The 19,656-nt window shown below is 44.9% G+C and overlaps 1 protein-coding gene across 5 annotated transcripts in view; it reads left to right on the top strand.

Annotated features, from left to right (window-relative positions):
• PPP1R13B (protein phosphatase 1 regulatory subunit 13B) overlaps positions 1–19,656 on the top strand; it is a 461,790-nt gene that overhangs the window by 370,296 nt on the left and 71,838 nt on the right. For all 5 annotated transcript variants that reach the window (XM_078660257.1, XM_078660255.1, XM_078660256.1 and 2 more), the window contains one exon: positions 14,163–14,329. In XM_078660257.1, coding sequence (XP_078516383.1) covers positions 14,163–14,329 — 167 coding nt within the window. The remainder of the gene's footprint in view (positions 1–14,162; positions 14,330–19,656) is intronic.

Here is a 19,656-nt window from a genome sequence, read left to right as displayed (position 1 = left end):
CCATCGAACTAGTGCCGCAAGATCAACGCGGCAAGGGGTTCTATTCCCGCTTTTTCTTAGTCAAGAAGAAGTCGGGGGAATGGCGTCCAATATTGGATCTACGAGCTCTAAACAAATTTCTAATTTCAAAAACTTTTCAGATGTTAACTCTGATCCAAATTCTGAATTTTCTCAATCCAAGCGAGTTCTATTCCACAATCGACCTTCAGGACGCTTACTTCCATGTGCCAATCCACCCCAGACACAGGAAGTATCTCCGCTTCACGGTCGGGCAGCTACACTTCCAATTCAAAGTCCTGCCATTCGGCCTCCGCTCAGCACCAAGGGTTTTTACCAAGATCTTGGCCCCCGTAGCTGCCTTCCTACGTCTCCAAGGTATCCAATTTTACCCATACCTGGACGACTGCCTCATCAAGGCAAGCACTTTTCACCAGACGGAGCAGCACACTCAAGTTTGCGTCTCCCTTTTCCACGCCTTGGGGCTTTCAATCAATTGCCAGAAGTCACACTTTCAACCATCGCAACGGAGAAATTTTCTCGGAGCCTTGCTAGATTCTCGGCAGGGAAAAGTGTTCGTTTCCCAGGAAAGACAGGACCGCATGTTAATGATGGTGCGCTCCCTCCAATCAAAACGGTCCGTTTCTGTCCGAATGTTCAAATCATTCCTTGGCATGGCATCCTCGTGCATCCACCTCATTCCAAATTGCAGATTGCACATGAGGACTCTCCAGGAGGAACTGGACAAGCAGTGGAAACAGGTGTCGGGGTCCTTCGAGGACAAGGTCCTTTTAACACCTCGCATACAGAAAGCGCTGGAGTGGTGGGCTCACCCTCCACACATATCTGCGGGCCGTTCATTCCAGGACGAACCCCCAACTCTGACGCTTACGACAGACGCGTCTCTCGAAGGCTGGGGAGCGCATCTCGACGGCATGTCTGTGAAAGGGAAGTGGACGGCAATACAACGAACTTGGCACATCAATCGTCTGGAACTCTTGGCGATTTTCTTAGCCCTCAAATCTTTCCAGAGGTTAGTGCGGGGACACACTTTGCTGGTGAGGACGGACAACACCACCAGCATGCACTACCTCAACAAGCAGGGCGGCACGAGGTCTCTTCCACTTTCTCAACTAGCACAAGAAATATGGGATTGGGCGATCCAACGTCAAATTCATCTCACAGCCATTCACGTGCCAGGCGTGGCCAATGTTCTGGCGGATTCACTCAGCCGAGCGTCATCAGACAATCACGAGTGGGAACTCAATCAGCCCACGGTCGAGTACATCTTCCGGCGGTGGGGCCAGCCACGGATGGATCTTTTCGCGACTGCTGTCAACAAGAAATGCCCACGCTTTGCAAGTCGGCATCCCCACAGAGAGTCGAGCGGGAATGCATTTTCGATCGATTGGTCGAACGATTTCATCTATGCTTTCCCTCCACTTCCTCTGATCCCTCGTTTGTTACACAGGATGAGGTTCCAACCTTGTCGCATCATCCTGATCGCGCCCAAGTGGCCGAGACGTCCATGGTTCACGGACCTGCTCCTCTTCTCGCAGTCCGATCCGTTGCCACTCCATCCTCTGCCGCACCTCCTCACGATGCAGCAGGGACTAATTTGTCATCCGGATCCAGCATACCTTCAACTCCATGCCTGGAACCTGAGTACAATGAATTTGCACGTTTAACTATTGACAAGGACTGCAGGGAGGTGTTAGCGCGGGCTCGCGCACCCTCCACCATAAAAACGTACCAACTCAAGTGGAAACGTTTCTGTGTCTGGTGCCGCACCAAGGATTTGGACCCAATGACTGCAAAACCTGAACAAATTTTACCTTTCTTTTTATCCCTGGCAAAATCAGGTCTGTCCCACTCAACTCTTAAAGTGTTTCTGGCGGCGATTTCCCGTTTCCGCCATGATGGTTCCACATCTTTATGTTCTTCAAGGATCATTAAACAATTTTACAAGGGCCTTTTTAGGATGTTTCCACCTATCCGTCGCCCTCCGCCTGCCTGGCGTTTGAATTTGGTCTTGTCTCAACTACTTCTACCACCATTTGAACCTATTCACTCGACAACTCTTAAATTTCTCACGTGGAAAGTTGCTCTTTTACTCGCCTTAACGTCCTCAAGACGTGTCAGTGACATCCAGGCGTTTACTATACAGCCTCCTTTCCTAAAGTTCTCCAAAGAGGCTGTGACATTACGAACTAATCCTAAGTTCATCCCGAAGGTTCCCAGTGACTTTCATCTCAACGAACCTGTAATTCTGAAAACTTTCTTTCCTGCTCCGCAAACTCCAGCTGAGCGGTCATTGCATTCATTAGATTTGAAACGTTGTCTCAAATTCTACATTCAACGAACTGCACCTATCAGAAAATCGGATCAATTGTTTGTGGCATATGGTCCAACTTGCAAAGGACAACCTGTTACCAAGCAGACTATAACCAGGTGGATCTCCTCTACCATATCCTTCTGCCACCAACGGGCTGGAAAGCCCCTTCCTGCTCCTGTTCGAGCTCATTCAACTAGAGCAGTGTCTACTTCGGCTGCCCTCTTTGCGGGGGTACCCTTACGCCAGATCTGCAGAGCTGCTACTTGGTCGAGCAGCCATACTTTTACTAAGCACTACTGCCTGCAATCAACAGACGCCGCGGATGCGGCAGTGGGTCAAGCGGTGCTGCGGAATCTTTTCCAGTAAAGGTGAGCCTCTGTTGCTACCCGCCTCCAGTCATAAAGGTTTTTCATAATTATGTTTTGGTATTTAGTGCATATTACCATATATATATTTATATTTCCCTTCTTTGCTTGATGTATTACCTTTATGACTCCTATGAGGTTTTTTACTGCTTTCTACTCTATTCAAGCATGTGAATCTATGAAAGACACCCCTAATACTGGAGAAGAACTATAGTTACTTACCTGTAAACTGTGGTTCTCCAGTATTGGTGTCTTTCATAGATTCACATGCGACCCTCCCATCCTCCCCTCAGAGGCTCTCTTCTCCTCAGGCACTTTTACTTACTCTGTGCTACGAAAATCTGAGGACTTGGGCTTCTGAGGAGAAGGTTCTAGAGGAGGCTACAGCCTGATTGGCTGGAATGTGATCCAACACATAATGACTCTGATATGCTACTAAAGTGAGTTCTCCCTTAGGCTTTTCAATGGGCCTATTATGTTCTATGGTACTTTTAGAATTTACAATTTACTGCACTATATGTATGTATATTTTTATTAGTTATATTTTTCATGTATACATGCATATATGACTGCTATTTTATGTACCGTGGGACTCCCACTTCGACGACGGGGGATATTCAAGCATGTGAATCTATGAAAGACACCAATACTGGAGAACCACAGTTTACAGGTAAGTAACTATAGTTCTTCTGTAGTAGGGGTATCTCTGTTATAGTCATAAGCGCCCGCCCTCCTCCCCGGTGGAGATTTGTTCAGGTACATAATGCTACAGGTCTGGCGTTTTTACGCCTTCAAAAAGAACTGAGGCTAAGTTGGACCTGCTATGCATTCTGGGATACTGGGAGAAGGTTCTGGAAGGTTCCTTAAAGGCACAGTATCCTATTTAAGCCACATAATGGCAGCCTATGGGGCTTGTCTGTCCAGGTTCTTCTCTCTATCATTCCTGAGGGAGTTTGCTGTTAAAGCAATGGAAATCTGTACAGGCTTTTGCTGTTTTGTGGATTTTATGGTGGAATTTCTAGTTGAAGTACTGGACAGTGTAGCCTTTTTTGGCTGCATTATCTGTCTTTAAAATTTTCTCTTAAGTGTCTATGCATTTCTGCATTTTTTGACACTGTAAGAGATTATTTTTTGATTGCTCCGGGGTCCACGCACATGGGTGGGACTATTCACTAGATTATGACTATAACAGAGATACCCCTACTACAGAACTGGAGTTACAGGACAGAAACTACTCCTTACATGACACTTCAGCTATACAGAATATAACACCCTCCAAAGACGTCAGGCTTCAAAATATGTTGTGACTGCACACTACAGATGTTGGTCACAAATTTGGGTGAGGTGTGTATTTGGTGTTTGGGCTCGGGGTATGACTCTTAGTCGCACATTGTGTATGTCCTCATGCACCCAAAGGGAGATCCAGTACAGCAAAGCTGTATGTCGCCTAACAAAGAAGTAACTGACCTCACACAAGTTCCACTCCAAGGTGAGGGAGCAGATCTGCGCTGTCTCCTTCGACTGCTCTCGCGAGAAGTCTTCTCCGCAGTGGAAGTTCAGGTGGAAACATAAGATCCCATCTCACCACTCCAGACCGGGAAGAACTTTTGTCTGTTCCACCGCACGATTCGAAGTGCTTCACACATGGCGACCATGACTTCTATATAATTATGCCTCGATTACATATAAAACCCACAATTTGGTGGAATTTAATTTCATGTCTTTGAACTTTAGTTACTTTGTTTTTGGATGAGTTATTGTGGTAAATGTCCAGCCTTTATCTAACACAGTTGAATTGCTTACATTCTTATAAACATAATTGGAGGATGCTTGTCCCGGATGTTTTAGCGCCGGGACACCTCCACGCGAGGTAGCTGTTCGCGCTATATAAATATCGGTATTATTATTATTATGTTTGTGGTTGTTTAATCAGATCAATGCCCTGAAGAAGTCCATATCTTTTTGACGAAACGCATTGGCTGGGTCTTATAGTAGTAAAAAGAAGCATGAATAAAGTAGAAATTCCCTTTGGATTGATAAAAATCAGCATGGCTAATGGATATTCTTTGTAAATGATTATGAATATTTTGAATGTGGTGCACACTTGGTTGTGATGATTCCCATCCCACCACTCTCAATCTAAATAGAAGTGGCAAGGACGTATAGGTGCCAACCGATCTCGTTCCCGATCGAGGAGTTGACTTCACAGCTGATCTCAATGTGCCCCAAGATCATCAGGCCTTTGGCGACACAGCAGCATGTTGAGGCCTTTCAAAGGGCCATGCTGATGATCTTTGGTACTTCTTCTGTTCCCTCTGGAGTGCCTTCGGACCCCAAGAATATACGGTGTCCTTCAGTCATATTGCTGCCAGCAGATCCATCCTCGACACCATCTGAATCCCTGGGATCCGCTTTCAGTTCAGCTTTATCTCTGGTGCAGAGTTACATAATGGCTTCGTCTTTGGTACTGACGACTGTGGAGGGGAATCTCATACCCATGCTGACGACCTCAAACAGACAAAGGTTATTCTCAGACTCTGCAACAGTGCACCCAGTCCCCACACTACCTGATATTGACCCTATGCCTCTGCTGCAGAAGAGATGCCTGGAGGCTCAATTGTCTTTTTGGTTCTTACTCTGACAATAGCTTACCAACATTTGAAGATGATGATGGTGGGGATAGAGATAATTTACCCCTGCCACCTTGATGATGACAGCCTTCACTTGGACTTACAGGAGGCCAGTGAGCTTGATACTTCTCCTGATACAGGGTTGAATTTGCCTTTTGGGCCCTGAAGTGCCTCCTTTGCTCTGGTAATTCGACGAGTGGCTGAGGTCCTGTACTTGTTGAAATCAAGACAAATGTTCTCAAAGGAGTGTTGCAACCTGGGCCAGCCTCGTCTGAGCCTCTGCTTCTGTCGAATAAAGCCACCTTAAAGGCACTTGATCTAAACCCTGTTCTTGCTTACTGATGAATAGGCAGGTCGCCTGATGCTTTAGACTTGCTCCTGCCAACCCTGAGTTTCTTCCACAGCATTCCACTCCAGAAAGTCTGACGGTCCTGGTTTCCATGGGCAAGGTTAACCCCATTTCATTCCCTACAGGGATTGAAGACGATTGAGGCGTTCGGAAAACAAATGTTTTCATCAGTTATCCTCGAGGTCGGTCAGTGCTATTTATCTATTGAAAAATAACACTCCTGAGCACACGTATATCAATGATGTGTTTTCCACAAGTACGCAATATATGTGCTTTGTACAGACATAAATAATAAGCACAATTGTATTTTTTCTTTCTTCTTAGTTGTTCTGTTTAATTAACGCAGATCTTCCAAATTGCTCCCAACAGCCAACACGTGTTTCGTCGCACCCGGGAGGTCGTCCCGCGACTTTCTTAATGCTGTGTGATTACAAACACAGAGAAACCAATGTATGTTTTGGGAACACAATCCCACTAATTACATTTACCCAAAACCCTATGGTTTCAGGAACAATACAGGACAAAGTACACCTCATGCGAATGGTGAGACCAATGAAAAGAATTTTTCCTCAAAAGTAAATTAATAACACAGAAGATACCACTGTTATGAAAACAGTTGGTCTATGACCCAAACGTAGAAGGAGGGACCAAGTCAAGGTGTCGTAAAATTCCTATTTATCTATTGTATGCCCTCTGTTACATGGCCAGCAAGATCTTGCTGGGAGATCCGGAAGAGCTTTGAGACTCCTTGGTTCAGACCTTTAAAGACAGCCAAGATCCGGACAAATATGTGATTTGTGCTGACCTAGATACTACTTATTGTCTAGGGTGAGCGGTTGGCCCCAGTGTGGTGCCCCGTTGCCATGCATGGATGCGTTCCACTGTTTTTTTTCCATACGCGTACAATCCTCCCTTATGAATATGCCATATGATGGGTCACCCTATTCATCGAAGCAGCAGATTTTACCTTAGAACGCTTTAACCACTTGGATGCTAAGGCAAATCCACAAATTTACTGTCATTTCCATTGAAATTAATAGGCACTCCATGACGAGTTACCCTTGTCATTAGCATGGAAGTGGGGAGAGTACAGTCACACCCTGCTCTCTGGATCTCTTGGCCCCTGCCAACCAGTTTCTTAAACGGTTCAGGAAATTCCGAGGCAACTCCAGTCTTACCCCACTCCAATCACCAAGTCCTTTGTGGCCGGGGACGTGGATCTGGCAGGCATGGGGCTCAGTTCTCTTAGTCCTCTTCCCCTGCAGCAACAGCTTCCAATTTGTTTTAGCTTGCTATTAGTGGTGTACAACATCTTTGGGAGGCAGGATCGAGCACTTCCTTCCAAGGTGGTGATTCATCACATTTGACAGATAGGTCCTCCAAATCGTGCAGTTTGGCTAGGCCCTATCCTTTCTGTCGCCCTGTTATAACCTTCCTCTCACATCAGAATGTGGGAGGAAGGTTATTCTAATGCAAGCGTCGCAAACTTTACTCTCCAAAGGAGCCATTGAGAGAGTTCTGGAGTCTGAATTAGGGATGTTATTCTCACTATTTCCTCATGCCGAAGAAGGATGGAGGGCTTTGGCCTGGCTTACGTCTTCACCCTCCGAATGTCTTCCTGAGCAGGGACAAATTCCAAATGCTAAAGCTGGCTCAGTTTCAGTCACCTGCCCTGGACCCAGGTGACTGAATGGTGGGCTTGGACCTGCAGGATGCATATTTTCAAATATGCGTCCTTCAGTCCCACAGAAGGTACCTGCGGTTCAAGGTAAGCCAAGTCCATTTTTTAGCTTGCTCTCTTCAGCCTCACCAGGGACCCCCGGGTTTTCACGAAAGTGATGGCTGTGGTCGTCATCCATCTCGGAGGTTGGGGATAACTGTTTTCCACTACCTCGACAACTGACTGTTAAAGGTGGGCTCAACTCCATATGACGGTGGACCTCCTGACATCGTTGGGATGCTCCGTCAATTAGCTGTAGTCGCATCTGACTCCTTTGCAGAGGCTTCCTTTAAAAGGAACTGCCTGGATTTGGTACAGTTCAGGGCTTCCCCTCCATCACAATGAATCCAAGACATTTTGGCTATGATCCCAATGTTCCAGCCTCAGTGTAGGATATTGGTGTGTGCAATTGCAAGGCTTCTTGGCCTCTTAGCCTCCTGCACAATGTAGGGTATGTAGGCACTGCATTGGAATGTGCAGCCTCAGTAGAAACTTGTTGACCACAGATGTACTACCAGCAGATCCTCCTTCCTCACCCAGAGCTGATGATGATGACAGATATGTAACTGCTGTGTTGAGGTGGTCAACTGAGAGAGGTGGAGATCAGAGAAGTCTGGTCTCTTGCAGAAATCTGGCTCCTTATCAATATGTTGGAGTTGCAGGCCATTTGTCTGGTGCTGAATGCCTTCCTGCCGTCCAACAAGACAAGGTTGGTGTATGTTTGCACAGACAACACTAGCACCATATGGTACTGCAGTAAGAAGGGCAGGGTGCTGCTTCTAGTTGTAGGCTGGAGCATCCGAGCATCTTCCTGATAGTTAGCCACATGGCGAGATCTTTGAGTAACAGGGCAAGTAAGCTTTGTCATTGGCGCCTGGTGGATCATGAATGACACCTGCTCCCCATGGCTGCACAGGGCAATTTCAGAAAGTGGGGGGAACTTCTCGCCACCCCCAAGAATTTGCAGTGTCAAAACGTATGCATATTAGAGTAGTCCGAGAATTAATGTTTCTTAGAGTGGCTGCTTTAGCCCGCCTCTCTTTTTGTCTCTCCTCCATTGGCTGGCTTCCTAAACGGAGGCCAGCCATTGGAGAAGAGAGCCGTCCCTCCAAAGAAGCTCCGTCTTTTTCGGATTCGGGGGCGTGATTTTTGCTGTTCATTAGACAGTGACGACGTCCGTCACTCAGGACAGCAAAACACGCCCCCGAATTCGAAAAATTCTTGAAGCTTGTGGCCGCCATTTTCTTTTCTCGTCTGCCGGTGAGGATCGTCTTGTTCGGCGAGGACATGAGGTAACTAAGACTTCTGAGGAAATTCCATTTATTTTCATGTTAAAAAACATAACTGAGCTTTTAAAGAAAACTGCAATTATGATAGGAAGTCAAGTTGGCACAGAATACTTATAACAGACCTGCGTCAGTCTTAAAATTCGCGTGTGAAACTGTCTGATTCCTCATCTACTTTCCCATGTCTAAGGGTTCTTGAGCTGCCGGAAATGTGAGCCAATGGGAGGACTTGGATAGTGGGCCGAGAGACCTGGATCAGTGTGTGTTTTTCTTGCCTTCTGCCTCGCTGTCCGCCCCCCCCCCTTTCCGCAGCTCTCCTTCACCTTTCTTGGGCGGCCGCAGGGCTATAGTAGGTCACCCGACGAGCTTCAAGTCGGGGATAAAGCATCAAGAGAGTGTGGGAATAGCCTCGTGCAAGTACCTGGATCAGTGTGTGTTTTTCTTGCATTCTGCTCCGCTGTCCGCCCCCCCCCCCCCCTTCCCTCTGCCCGCAGCTGTCCTTCGCCTTTCTTGGGCGGCCGCAGGGCTATAGTAGGTCACCCGTCGGCTGTCTGTGACCGAATTGCAGGGGACACTGCACGTGGTGGGGAGAACTGAGGATAGAGCAAAAAATTGCTAGCTGACACCCCCATTAAATGTAAGAATGCGCATTTGATAAAATTGAAGAGCTGGTCTCAATGGCGTAGGCAGAGCAGTGGTTACCCGCGGCGGCAGCTGGGGGGGGGGGGGTGCTGACGGATTCCTCGGCAGCGGGGTGGGGGGAATGGGGGGCTGGGGTTTCGCTGTCTACCGCCACGAGACGGCCGCGCAGTTCCAATCGGATGGGAGGGGGGGGGGGGAGAGGCCGCCGCCGCCCCCAAAACTCGTATCACCCTGGGCGGTCCGCCCCCTCCCAAACTTGCTACGCCACTGGCTGGTCTCTGCATTAACAGAGGCACAATTAGACTTCCAATGTTCTACTTTTGTTCACTTACATTTTCTCAAACAGGACGCCATAACCTCGTTTTTATATATTGCTGCGTTATGCAGCGCCAACTTCGCTCGAGGGCATTGGGGCGCTTTACAAGAGAACCACACCGTGTTTACACATTCTCATGGGCAGGGAGGCTACGTTTTCGTAGCAAGTAGGGCAGGATGCGAACGTGAAAATGTGTCTCCTCCCATATCGAGATGGCCTGTGCGGTAGGTCCTAGTGACACGTGGGTGTGGCTAAAGGGCCAGAGCAGCAGCATTTGGAGCTTTGGAAACCAGGTTCAAGTCTCGTTGTCTCAACATCTTGTGATTCTGGGCAAATCACTTATCTCCTCCTGCATCCAAAAATAGAATGTGTCCATGTTTAACGAACCCGGTGCTCATGGAAAGTTGTCCAATACCTTCGGGTCGAGTTCGCGTCAACGACTCTGACCGCGGGGGGGGGCCCGGGGGCAGGCAGGCCCTGGGGTCCATGGTGGCGGGGGCAGGGCAGGCCGTGGGGGCAACCGGTGAGGGGTTCGAATACATCCAGTGTGCGCAGAAGATGGTCGCACGCGGGAAGCTGTGTATATGCCAATAGAAATAACAATGCCATTTATTTAGGGATACAAAAAATAAAAAAAAATAATGAGCAATACCAATAGCTCTACCAATAATATTGCCGAGACCATTGCATTGTAAATGCTTGTTATGGAACTCTCGCTAAATAATGCATTCTAGCAGGATTAAAACACAAGACTCCTCTAGTCCTTCTGGCCTCTGCCCCTCCTGCCCAGAGTTCTGAAGGTCAGGAATGACCGAGCCCAAGTCATTTTAGTGCTGATCATCGAAGAGCGTAGTATTGGGACATTCTGGGCATGAGCATCTGTCCCTCGATTAGTTTTCCACTTCAGGAGGATATTCTGTTGCAACAGCAGGGCAGGGTTCTGCACCCAAGACAGTGCAATGTTCACCGTGAAACATGGAAATTGAGTGGCAACAGTAGACTGCGTTTGATCTACCACCTGAGGTTGTGGATGTCATCCTTGCTGCCAGGCGATGATCAGCCTTTTGTGGGGGTTTCTGGGCAAAGAAATCCAAGGCAGTGCAAAAGTAGATTTTGTCGAGATTGATTGCCCTCTGCATTGAAATATGCTACACATTGGCCAAAAAGTAGCCTCCAGAAGATCTGAGAGCTCATATAATTCTGCCACGCATCTGCCAGGCCGCGGCGTGGGCCTTGGGGCACACGTTAATGAAGCACTTCTACTTTAACCCCTTCAGCGCTAATGACAAGGGTAACTCGTCATGGACTTTCCATTGATTTCAATGGAAAGTCAATGGACCTCGCACACACCCCTTAGCAGCCAAGTGGTTAAGAACCGGGACCGGTAGAAAGGCCATTTCACATGCTCAGTCCATCTGAATTTCTAGGTCCGAGTCCACTCTACAGACCCTTCACTTTTGGGTGGTACTGGCTTGGTATAGTGAAAAGGTGAGAAATCTGCAGTTAGAAATATCCATCAGAAGAACAAGTTTCTTACCTTGTGAGTGGATACTCTCAATCTAACCACAGATTCCTCACTGCTTTCATACTCCGGTTCTGTTCTGCTTTCATACTTGGCACATTGGTCCCGACAATTGTTTTGTGCCTTACCTCCAAGGGTGCGGAAAGTGTCAAGCAAGAAACTGACATTGGCACGCAGAGGTGGCACTTACATGCAGCTCAGCTTCATTACTACCAAGACGGTATGAAGCCAGTGCAAACCGCACAGCACCACCTTGCATTGCACGAGAACTATGCTATGAAAAACATCCCGATCCAGTCTGGCGTCTCTAGAATATTGTAAAAGTAAGGATTCTGAGGTTAGGTAGAGTAACCACCAGAAAGACATCACTGAAGTGTTACGTTTTTCTTCAGAAATGTGAGCATGCTGGGGAACATGTAAACCCATGCTGTGCCCTTCCAAGTAGCTAAGTTTCAACACCACTGTTAAAGATTAGAGATTGCATGGATATTGAGATTGTACTTTGTTGTGGATGAAAGCAAAAAGAACAGATGATGGACGGAATGCTGAACAATGCAAAAATTCACCCGCAGTCAACAGATCTGGGTTTATTCCATCTTTTTATTGCCCACCACACCTCCCCAGTTTGGACCCAGCCATACGATGATGTGGATCGATGCATATGGTGCAGATCCAGGAATCCTAAGGAAGAATATTGCTTGCAACATAGAAAATGTACATTTCAATCATATTGGCGTTAGCCAAATAAATGACTACAACAACGAGCAAGAAATCAACTATCTTTTTCCACATATGCAGGCATAAGTGAAAGAACCATGGCAGGCAAATCTTCCCTATGTGGCATGCAGTCTTCTGAAGGAGTTACAGGGGCATGAGTGCCAGTCTATCATACAGTTTCATACCAGAAACAATGCCATATTGCAGATGCAAAGCATAACTCCGGACAGCAGACCTCTGTGTCCTAAAAGAACAGTTTCCCCTTTGTCTATGGTTGCCAACTCAAAATTTGTAATTCCGCATAAAGATTTTCAAAGACATTGATGGTCGAGCACTGCTATAGCAATAACCAAATAGGTCCGCGCACAATACACTTAGCCACAAAATGTGTAGATTTAGCTTACAACAAGCATAAAGCAATTCTGGAGGAGTTTCAGAACTAAGAGGAAATGTATGAGCTAACACCCTTGCAGAGTGGGAAGGTTAAATCATCTGTCAGAAAGGATTACCTCTCATAGTATGATATTGTACCAGTCAGATTCTAGAATGGGTAATCAATATCTGCCATTCAGTCGCCCTACTCTAAGTGAAACCTTTTAAAGAAATGGATAAGAGTTTTGCACTCCCCCGAAAATGGTTGAAGTCAGCTCCCTGTCAAAGTAACACACCTCAACTAAAGCCATAATCCTTCCAGTTGAAGTAGAAGGAAAACAGCATGTCTTTCTACACACCTCAACATTTGAGTTCCCTCCGCACATTCAGAATCTAGACAGTACTGCTTTTTCAAACACGAGGATCCAAGTACAAACTTGCTAAAAAAGAAGAATTTGGTTGGCTTTTTGCCTGAAGCAATAATGGGCATGCACACACAAGGAGTAATAGCTTGCCTAACACCTATGGAAAGGAGAACATTGTGTATGTTCCATAATCCTAAATGAAAGCATAGTTTCACCTTGGACTTTCAACAGTATAAAATGAAAAATAAATAAAAAGATAAGTAAATCATAAGATGTATACATCACACAACTTCGGAGTCTGACGCAGTGGTTGATGCCTATTTCTCCATCACAGCGCTATGCAAATTGTTATGGTTGGTATTACACTACAGACACTAAAACAGGGAGGAGAACAGTGTAATAATCTACATAACATAACGTGTATTTGTAAAAAGCGCGCTTATCACCCGTGGGTCTCAAGGCGCTGAATCACAGATGTTTATTAATGTACAGCTTTTACCTCACATATGTGAATTGTGTACATCTATATGTTTATAAATATATATGTGATTTTTACACCCCCACCTATATATGCATACATACATAAAAATATCTAACTATAATCCATAAGTTCACTCTGTATCCCACGCGCATCTGGGTGAACCATCCTGTTAAATTATTCCTCTGTTTTCTGATCATAAAGATATAGTGGCACTCAATAGCTATGCTCTTTATGGTACATTTGCTATTTTATTTCAAGCCTAATCATCGGTCTGTAGTTTCACCTGCAAACTCCTCCCATTTAAAATGTCCTCCAACACAATGTATATACTTCAGCTTACAGTGGGTCATGGCCTTGTTAGCCATGTTACCAAATATAGGGGCATCTCAAAGCTAAATGTATAAATTGGCTTTATACAATAATTATAAAAATAATCCTACTGAAATTTTAAAAAGTGTATCGTTCTTTTGACAGTGGGGCATCTTGTTATGGGTTTAGGCTCCATCTGGCTCTAACCCTTAGTCTCTCTACTGTCGTTAACAGTTGTTATTGACCAGACCAACAACCTAAAACAATAACCTACTCATTTTGATCAGCATGCATCTTCAAGTGAAAAGTGTTCTGAAAACACTACGTTAGTACATTTTTACTGTATTGCTCACCTATTTTTTTTCAGTGGGTTAAACGCTTTGATTCTATCTTAAGCAATTACTCTTACATGTTATTCACAGGTTCTACTTGTTTGTCAGAGCCTCCCAAATAGATCAGAGGATTTCATTCTGAAAAATGCATTTGAATAAAAAAACACAAGTGCAGTTCTCAGGCCAAATTCTTTTTTTCAAAAAAACGCTCGATAATCGATTTGCCCTTGACCCTTGTTGGTCATATTCTTTCATCCATGCAAAAGAAGTACCGGGTTTTCTTGTAAGTAGCTTTTCTTTCTGCTGATACAATTTCAATGCTACAGAAACTCCCAGGAAAAAGATTTCAGTGCAACACATTTTTTAATATAGCAATACCAGAATTTCTGTGATTTGTATATGTTTTTTTTGTTTTTGTGCTTAGGACCCCTTTGCATTGTGCAGCTTCTTGCAACAGTGTGCATCTTTGTAAAATACTTGTGGAGTCTGGAGCAGCAATATTTGCCACAACCATAAGCGACATAGAAACCGCTGCCGACAAGTGTGAAGAGATGGAAGAAGGTTACATCCAGTGTTCACAATTTCTGTATGGTAGGTTGGGAATTTTAGAATATCATGTAGAACATAGTCATTTTACAAACAAACCGTAGATTTTGGGTCCAGTAAAGTATATTTCATTAACTAGCATATAAGTGATGCAGGTCTGTGAGGACATGGTGTGTATTATATGGTGTGGTTATGTTACCTCATTATGTAATACACCTATCAGCCCCTTTAGGACCAGTAGATTTTGTTTGTCAGATCCTTAGGTCCACCCTCATTATTTGTGACTGAGCAATCAGGCTTACACAAAGGAACAAGTGCAAAACATTTAAACATCATCACACAAATTGAAGAAAAAAAAAGAAATCCAATACCAATTTATAAAAATAGACTGTATTTTTTTTACACCAAAACAAATAGATCCATCAGAGGAGTTTGGAAATACAGCATTTAAAAGGTACAGTAAATATACACTTTTTGCTTAACCATGAATAAGCATTGGCAAATTCAACTAATTTAACACTTACCCACATTTTTAGAATACGTTTTTAAGTATCAATGCAGTTACCTTTAGTTACTTAACATGCCGATATCCGGCAGGGAGCAAGTTAGAGGCACCAGCAAGGTCTTCAGAAACGGATACCACAAAGAAAGGAGCAGTCTTCATTCCGTTTCAGGCACTTTTATCTCCTTGCCATAGACTCCTGTGGAAGAGTTCCTGATGCTAGGGATTCATGATGCTCAAGGATGCTGTAGATGTGATGCAGTCGACGGGGTCTTCCTGTGACTATTCTTCGGTACAGGGGCTAAGTGAGGCGTTCCTGGCCACAGAGGACGATTTCCCTCGAAGTCCTCCCAGTCTTGGCAGAACTGGACTGCCAGTTACCTGGTATCGCGTTCACAGTGGAATCCTTCCTTGGACGATAACTTGCCTCTGGGTAACCAAAACTGCTATTTGACGACTCTCCTGGGTTCAGCAAACTCAAGGGTAACTTTGAGTGTCTTGTTCTGGCCCCTGGTGCTGCCCTGCGTCGAGGAGCGCCGCTCAGAAGATTCTGTCTTCCAATTTGCCCTAGCAGGCTTCGGCGGCTTTTGTGACCCTGTCCTGCGAACAGGAGTTCAGCCAACTGATCCTTAGAATCTTTTGCTTCGGCTGACACGACACAGCATAGCCATCAGGTTAAGTAGTGCAGCCTCTCTTTGCCAGGTCCATGGTGCAGCAAGGCAGTCCTTCTCCATTTCTCTTTTCAGTCTTTCAAGATCTGAGTTCAGGGTGCCAAGGGTCCCCTTTTCATACCCAGAAAATGCCCTTGGGTGGATGTGGTCAGTAGCCGAAAGGCTTCTAGATTTCCCTTGCCCAACCCAGAGTTGTGGCTATCAAGAGGGTTACATGTACCTGAAAAAACGGTTGGCAACTGTTTTCCCCTTTCCTTCCTGAGTGTCAGCCCATCTACCTAAACAGTAGAGCAGCCCCTCTCCCAAGTGTTCACCCTGTGCCCTTCAAAGGTAGCTTCTCCTTTGAAGCCCATCTTGTGGGCCAATACTCTGGTGGATTTCTGTCAAGGAGAGGTGATAACTGTCCCCTACACAGGCTTCTGTTGTATCCTTTTCTGGAAGTCGTTGGCAGAAAGCTGTCTCTGGGACTAATCCCGTGTGCAACCGTAAATGGGCAAAGGAGAGTTAGGCTAGCAAAGTGGCAACTTTATAAAAGTTGCGCACTACAACAAATTACATTAATCCCGACTTGGGCATCAAGTCGGGCTTACTGCAACAAGTTGTTTGATACCTTACAGTATCCACTTTAGTAGTCCTAGTTGAAAGTTAGCAAAGCCGAGGTGTCAGCTTGTAACTCTGCACTTGCCAATGGGGCTATTAGCCTTTTCCTCAACAAAAATCAACAATTGCAGGTTTTTACTGTTAGAACATGTAAAAGTACATGTTCCACTGTCTAGTGTCTAATGTACAGCAGCTTTCCTTAGGGTTCGTTAGACCTGCTTTAGGGCTAGCTACATATATTAACATGCATTGGCGTAGCGAATATGTCGCGCCTTTGGGTCCTTATAAGTTTTTAGTCATGCAGCACATTATCCTGGGTGCTGTGCTGCCAGAAATTCAAGAGCTATATACAATTACTACACACACCATGCAGTCTGATTCTAGAATACATGCTATAAAACAGCAACGATTTTGTGAAGTAGGCATTACACACTTCAAACTGACACTCCTATTAAAGTAGTAAGTACTATAAAAAACCTATTTCACTTAAGATAGAGAAATAACATTAATAGTGTTTAATCATCGAAAATGGTAATTCTGGTAGGAAATACAAACCTGCAAAAATGTATGTAATGTGTTGTATAGCAAAAACATTACGTGTGTTTAATTGTCTCTTGAATTCCATCCTTTAGAGTCATAACACAGGTAATGGTTTTTCCACTACCGGCACACCAAACTCTGCAAATTAATCCGCCAGGTTCATGGTGCAGCCGTTGGTGCTGGCCTCCTGTGCCAGGCACTGCACAGCTTGAAAACAGCCTTCCTTGATGACATCCTGCCACACCATAATGAAAAACCTCAAAAAGACTTTGATAAAATAAAAAAATTGTTTAGTCAAAAAGTGACTGTGCGGTGACTTTTCTCTCAATCTGTGCTGCCTAGCGTGGAAATAAAAGAACTGGCTCCCATGCGCTGGGGTTGCAACTATATAGGCACCGCACACGTCACTTTTGGTGCTGATACTCTTGTGGAGCCGAACAACGCCACTTATCGGCATGCAGGGGTACTGATCACGTAAAGATTTACGGATCCAGTCTGACGCCTGGGGATAGTTATAAAGTAAGGAATCTGCAGCTAGAAGTCTCTATCAGATGTTGGTTTCAACATTCGCTTTCTTGCTGATTTCGATTAGGTCCATTTCTGTTGATAACATTGTGGCTTGCTTTACCAAGACCTTTGCCAGTTGTTTATTCGAGATATTTGCTTCCCATCGTTTTTTTGCTTCTGATTTTGGTGTGACAATTTGAAATATTTGATCCATGTTAATGCCTCATTTTTGATTACCTGCCACAGTTTACATTCTAAAGAGTCAAGGCTGGCCTCTTTTAGTTTCACCCAGTAGGATATAAATCTGGTATTGAGTCTCAGCTCTTGCCTTGTTAGATTGAATTCCAGGTGAATTTGTGCTGTGGAGTACTGTAGGTAAGAGAGCCAACAATAACAGCTACACTAAGATCTCTCCAGCCAAGTACTAAGCTTATTTCTGAATGTAGTCATTCCATGCGCTAAAGTCTGCATTAATTTGCATCCTATTACCTTGCATAGGTCCTTGGACTATTAAAAAACTGATCCGGCCCGGATGCAGACATGACTGATTATCTCACCCCTGTGTTGCTTTGAACCTAACAATCTATTGGGATACAGACTCCACCTGATAATACTTTATTGTGTTCCGACAGCTTAAGTGTTGAACGTGCAGGCGTTTTCATGTAAAAAAATATTAAATTGTGCAAGCAATAGTATTTCAGCTCCTATGCATCATGGAAAGGGAGTGTTCTCCTGCGCTTTTTTTGTAGCTTTTTCAGAAAGTTTGAACAGGTGCATGGGGAAGGTTTAAGACCTTTATTTCAGAGCCCCATCTATGGGTATTTATGTAGATGAGGACTGGAGCAATCCCCTATTAATAAAGTTCCAGTGGCTCAGTCCCTCGATGGATTACCACAAAGGCACTGACTGAAGCCATAGAACAGGTACATGACTCCACCTCCAAAGATTTTCAAAAACAAAAGCCTTACTCCAAATCAAACCAAGTTCGACTGTGAGATATCATAGTTCCAGATCCTCAAAAAGGAGGGCCCTGAATGAAGAAACAGCCTTCGAAGGAAGATTGGTTTATCTGAAAGTGCCCCCCTCTATTGGAAACTGAGCTTGAATCCGAGTCCAGTCATAGATCACTAGAGGTTAAACCTGAACATCAACCAAACACAAGAAATATGGCAAAGAACAATTTAACATCCATCCCACATGTAGCTACATCGTAGTTCTGATTTCAATCCCTTTAAAACAAAGGACAGCATCAGTTTAGAAGAAACATATGAGAAAGGTATTTCTCATAAAACAGGAACATTTCCAACTACAAATGATATTCCAGGTAGATCTAGACCACCATTTTCACCAGTACAGAAGGAGGACCCTATCTCAGTTATCAATCATGGTGGTAATATAGTGACTCCAATCCAGCAGACAGAGGTTGAGATGGACAGTCTACGGTGGGCCTAACACAGTTCATTAAGGTGGGAGGACGAACACAACCTGCTTGACCAACAAAATTAAAGAGTTTTAGTCAGTCCCTGCTTGGAGGGATGGGTGTTCACCAGGGCCAGACTGGCCTTAGCAGGCACCAAGCGTTTCCCCGGTGGGCCGGAGGAGTGGGGGCTGACTTTCTGGCCAGGTGGGCCTCTTTTGTCAGTGGGGGCTGGTTTTGCAGCAGTGCTGCAATATCGGCCCGAAGTAACAAAGCGGAAGTGGTGCTTTTTACTAGCACGCCACCCCTCTCAGGGCCGGGCGAATAGCAATCTGCCAGGGCTGGTTGCTGTTCCCAGTCCGGCCATGTTGTTCACAAAGCAGACGAGTGCTACTGGTCCCCAACTGTAGTGATGGAAGTTATTTGCCACTGGTGCCCTGTGGTCTGTCAAACCTTGGCTCTGTAAACTGGACCAAGTGCACCCCTTTCAGCACTTGACCTTTTGGGTAGTAGGGCGGCCAGTCACATAATTCTCATGGAAGTAGTGTTGGGGGCAGAGCGCATCATGCTCAGAAATCAACAATCAACTAACAGACACAAAAACAAAATCATGCCCGGTGCATTTCTTATGGAACAAAAGTACTTTGAATCACACAGCACTAATAAATACAACACAAGTGAATTAAGTATGCAGGTTAGTACCACTGGTAATAATTCCAGTGTACACTACTCCCTCTCCTTTCCCTCAGTGCTTTGTCGCACTTGGGCAACCATATCTGAATAGGATCCCAGTGAAGCATGGCAAGAGCATGAATGTAAACCAAAATGAGAAATTGTTTGTCATTATTATCATGGCACATTTCTAATCACGACTACCAGCTAATTTTTCAGTATTTAGTGCACACAAGGTGACACATACCAATTATGCTATTTATTTTGATGCCAAAATATTAAAATCATACATCCACTTTAATACTGCACTCACTCTGATGCTAAACATCGGAATAGCAAAAAACATGATCCCTAGTGTGTAGAAGTAAGTTGCACAGATGGTTACTAAGATAGTTTTGTTTTCTGGCAAATACATTTATCAGTGGGATAATTCTACCCATCAATGGTTTAACACTGAATTTAA

The sequence above is a fragment of the Lissotriton helveticus genome, chromosome 9 (assembly GCF_964261635.1).
Source record: "Lissotriton helveticus chromosome 9, aLisHel1.1, whole genome shotgun sequence".
In the NCBI taxonomy this organism is placed as follows: Eukaryota; Metazoa; Chordata; class Amphibia; order Caudata; family Salamandridae; genus Lissotriton; species Lissotriton helveticus.
The sequence above is the reverse complement of the archived record's forward strand: the minus strand, read 5'-3'. Positions and strand labels throughout refer to the sequence as shown.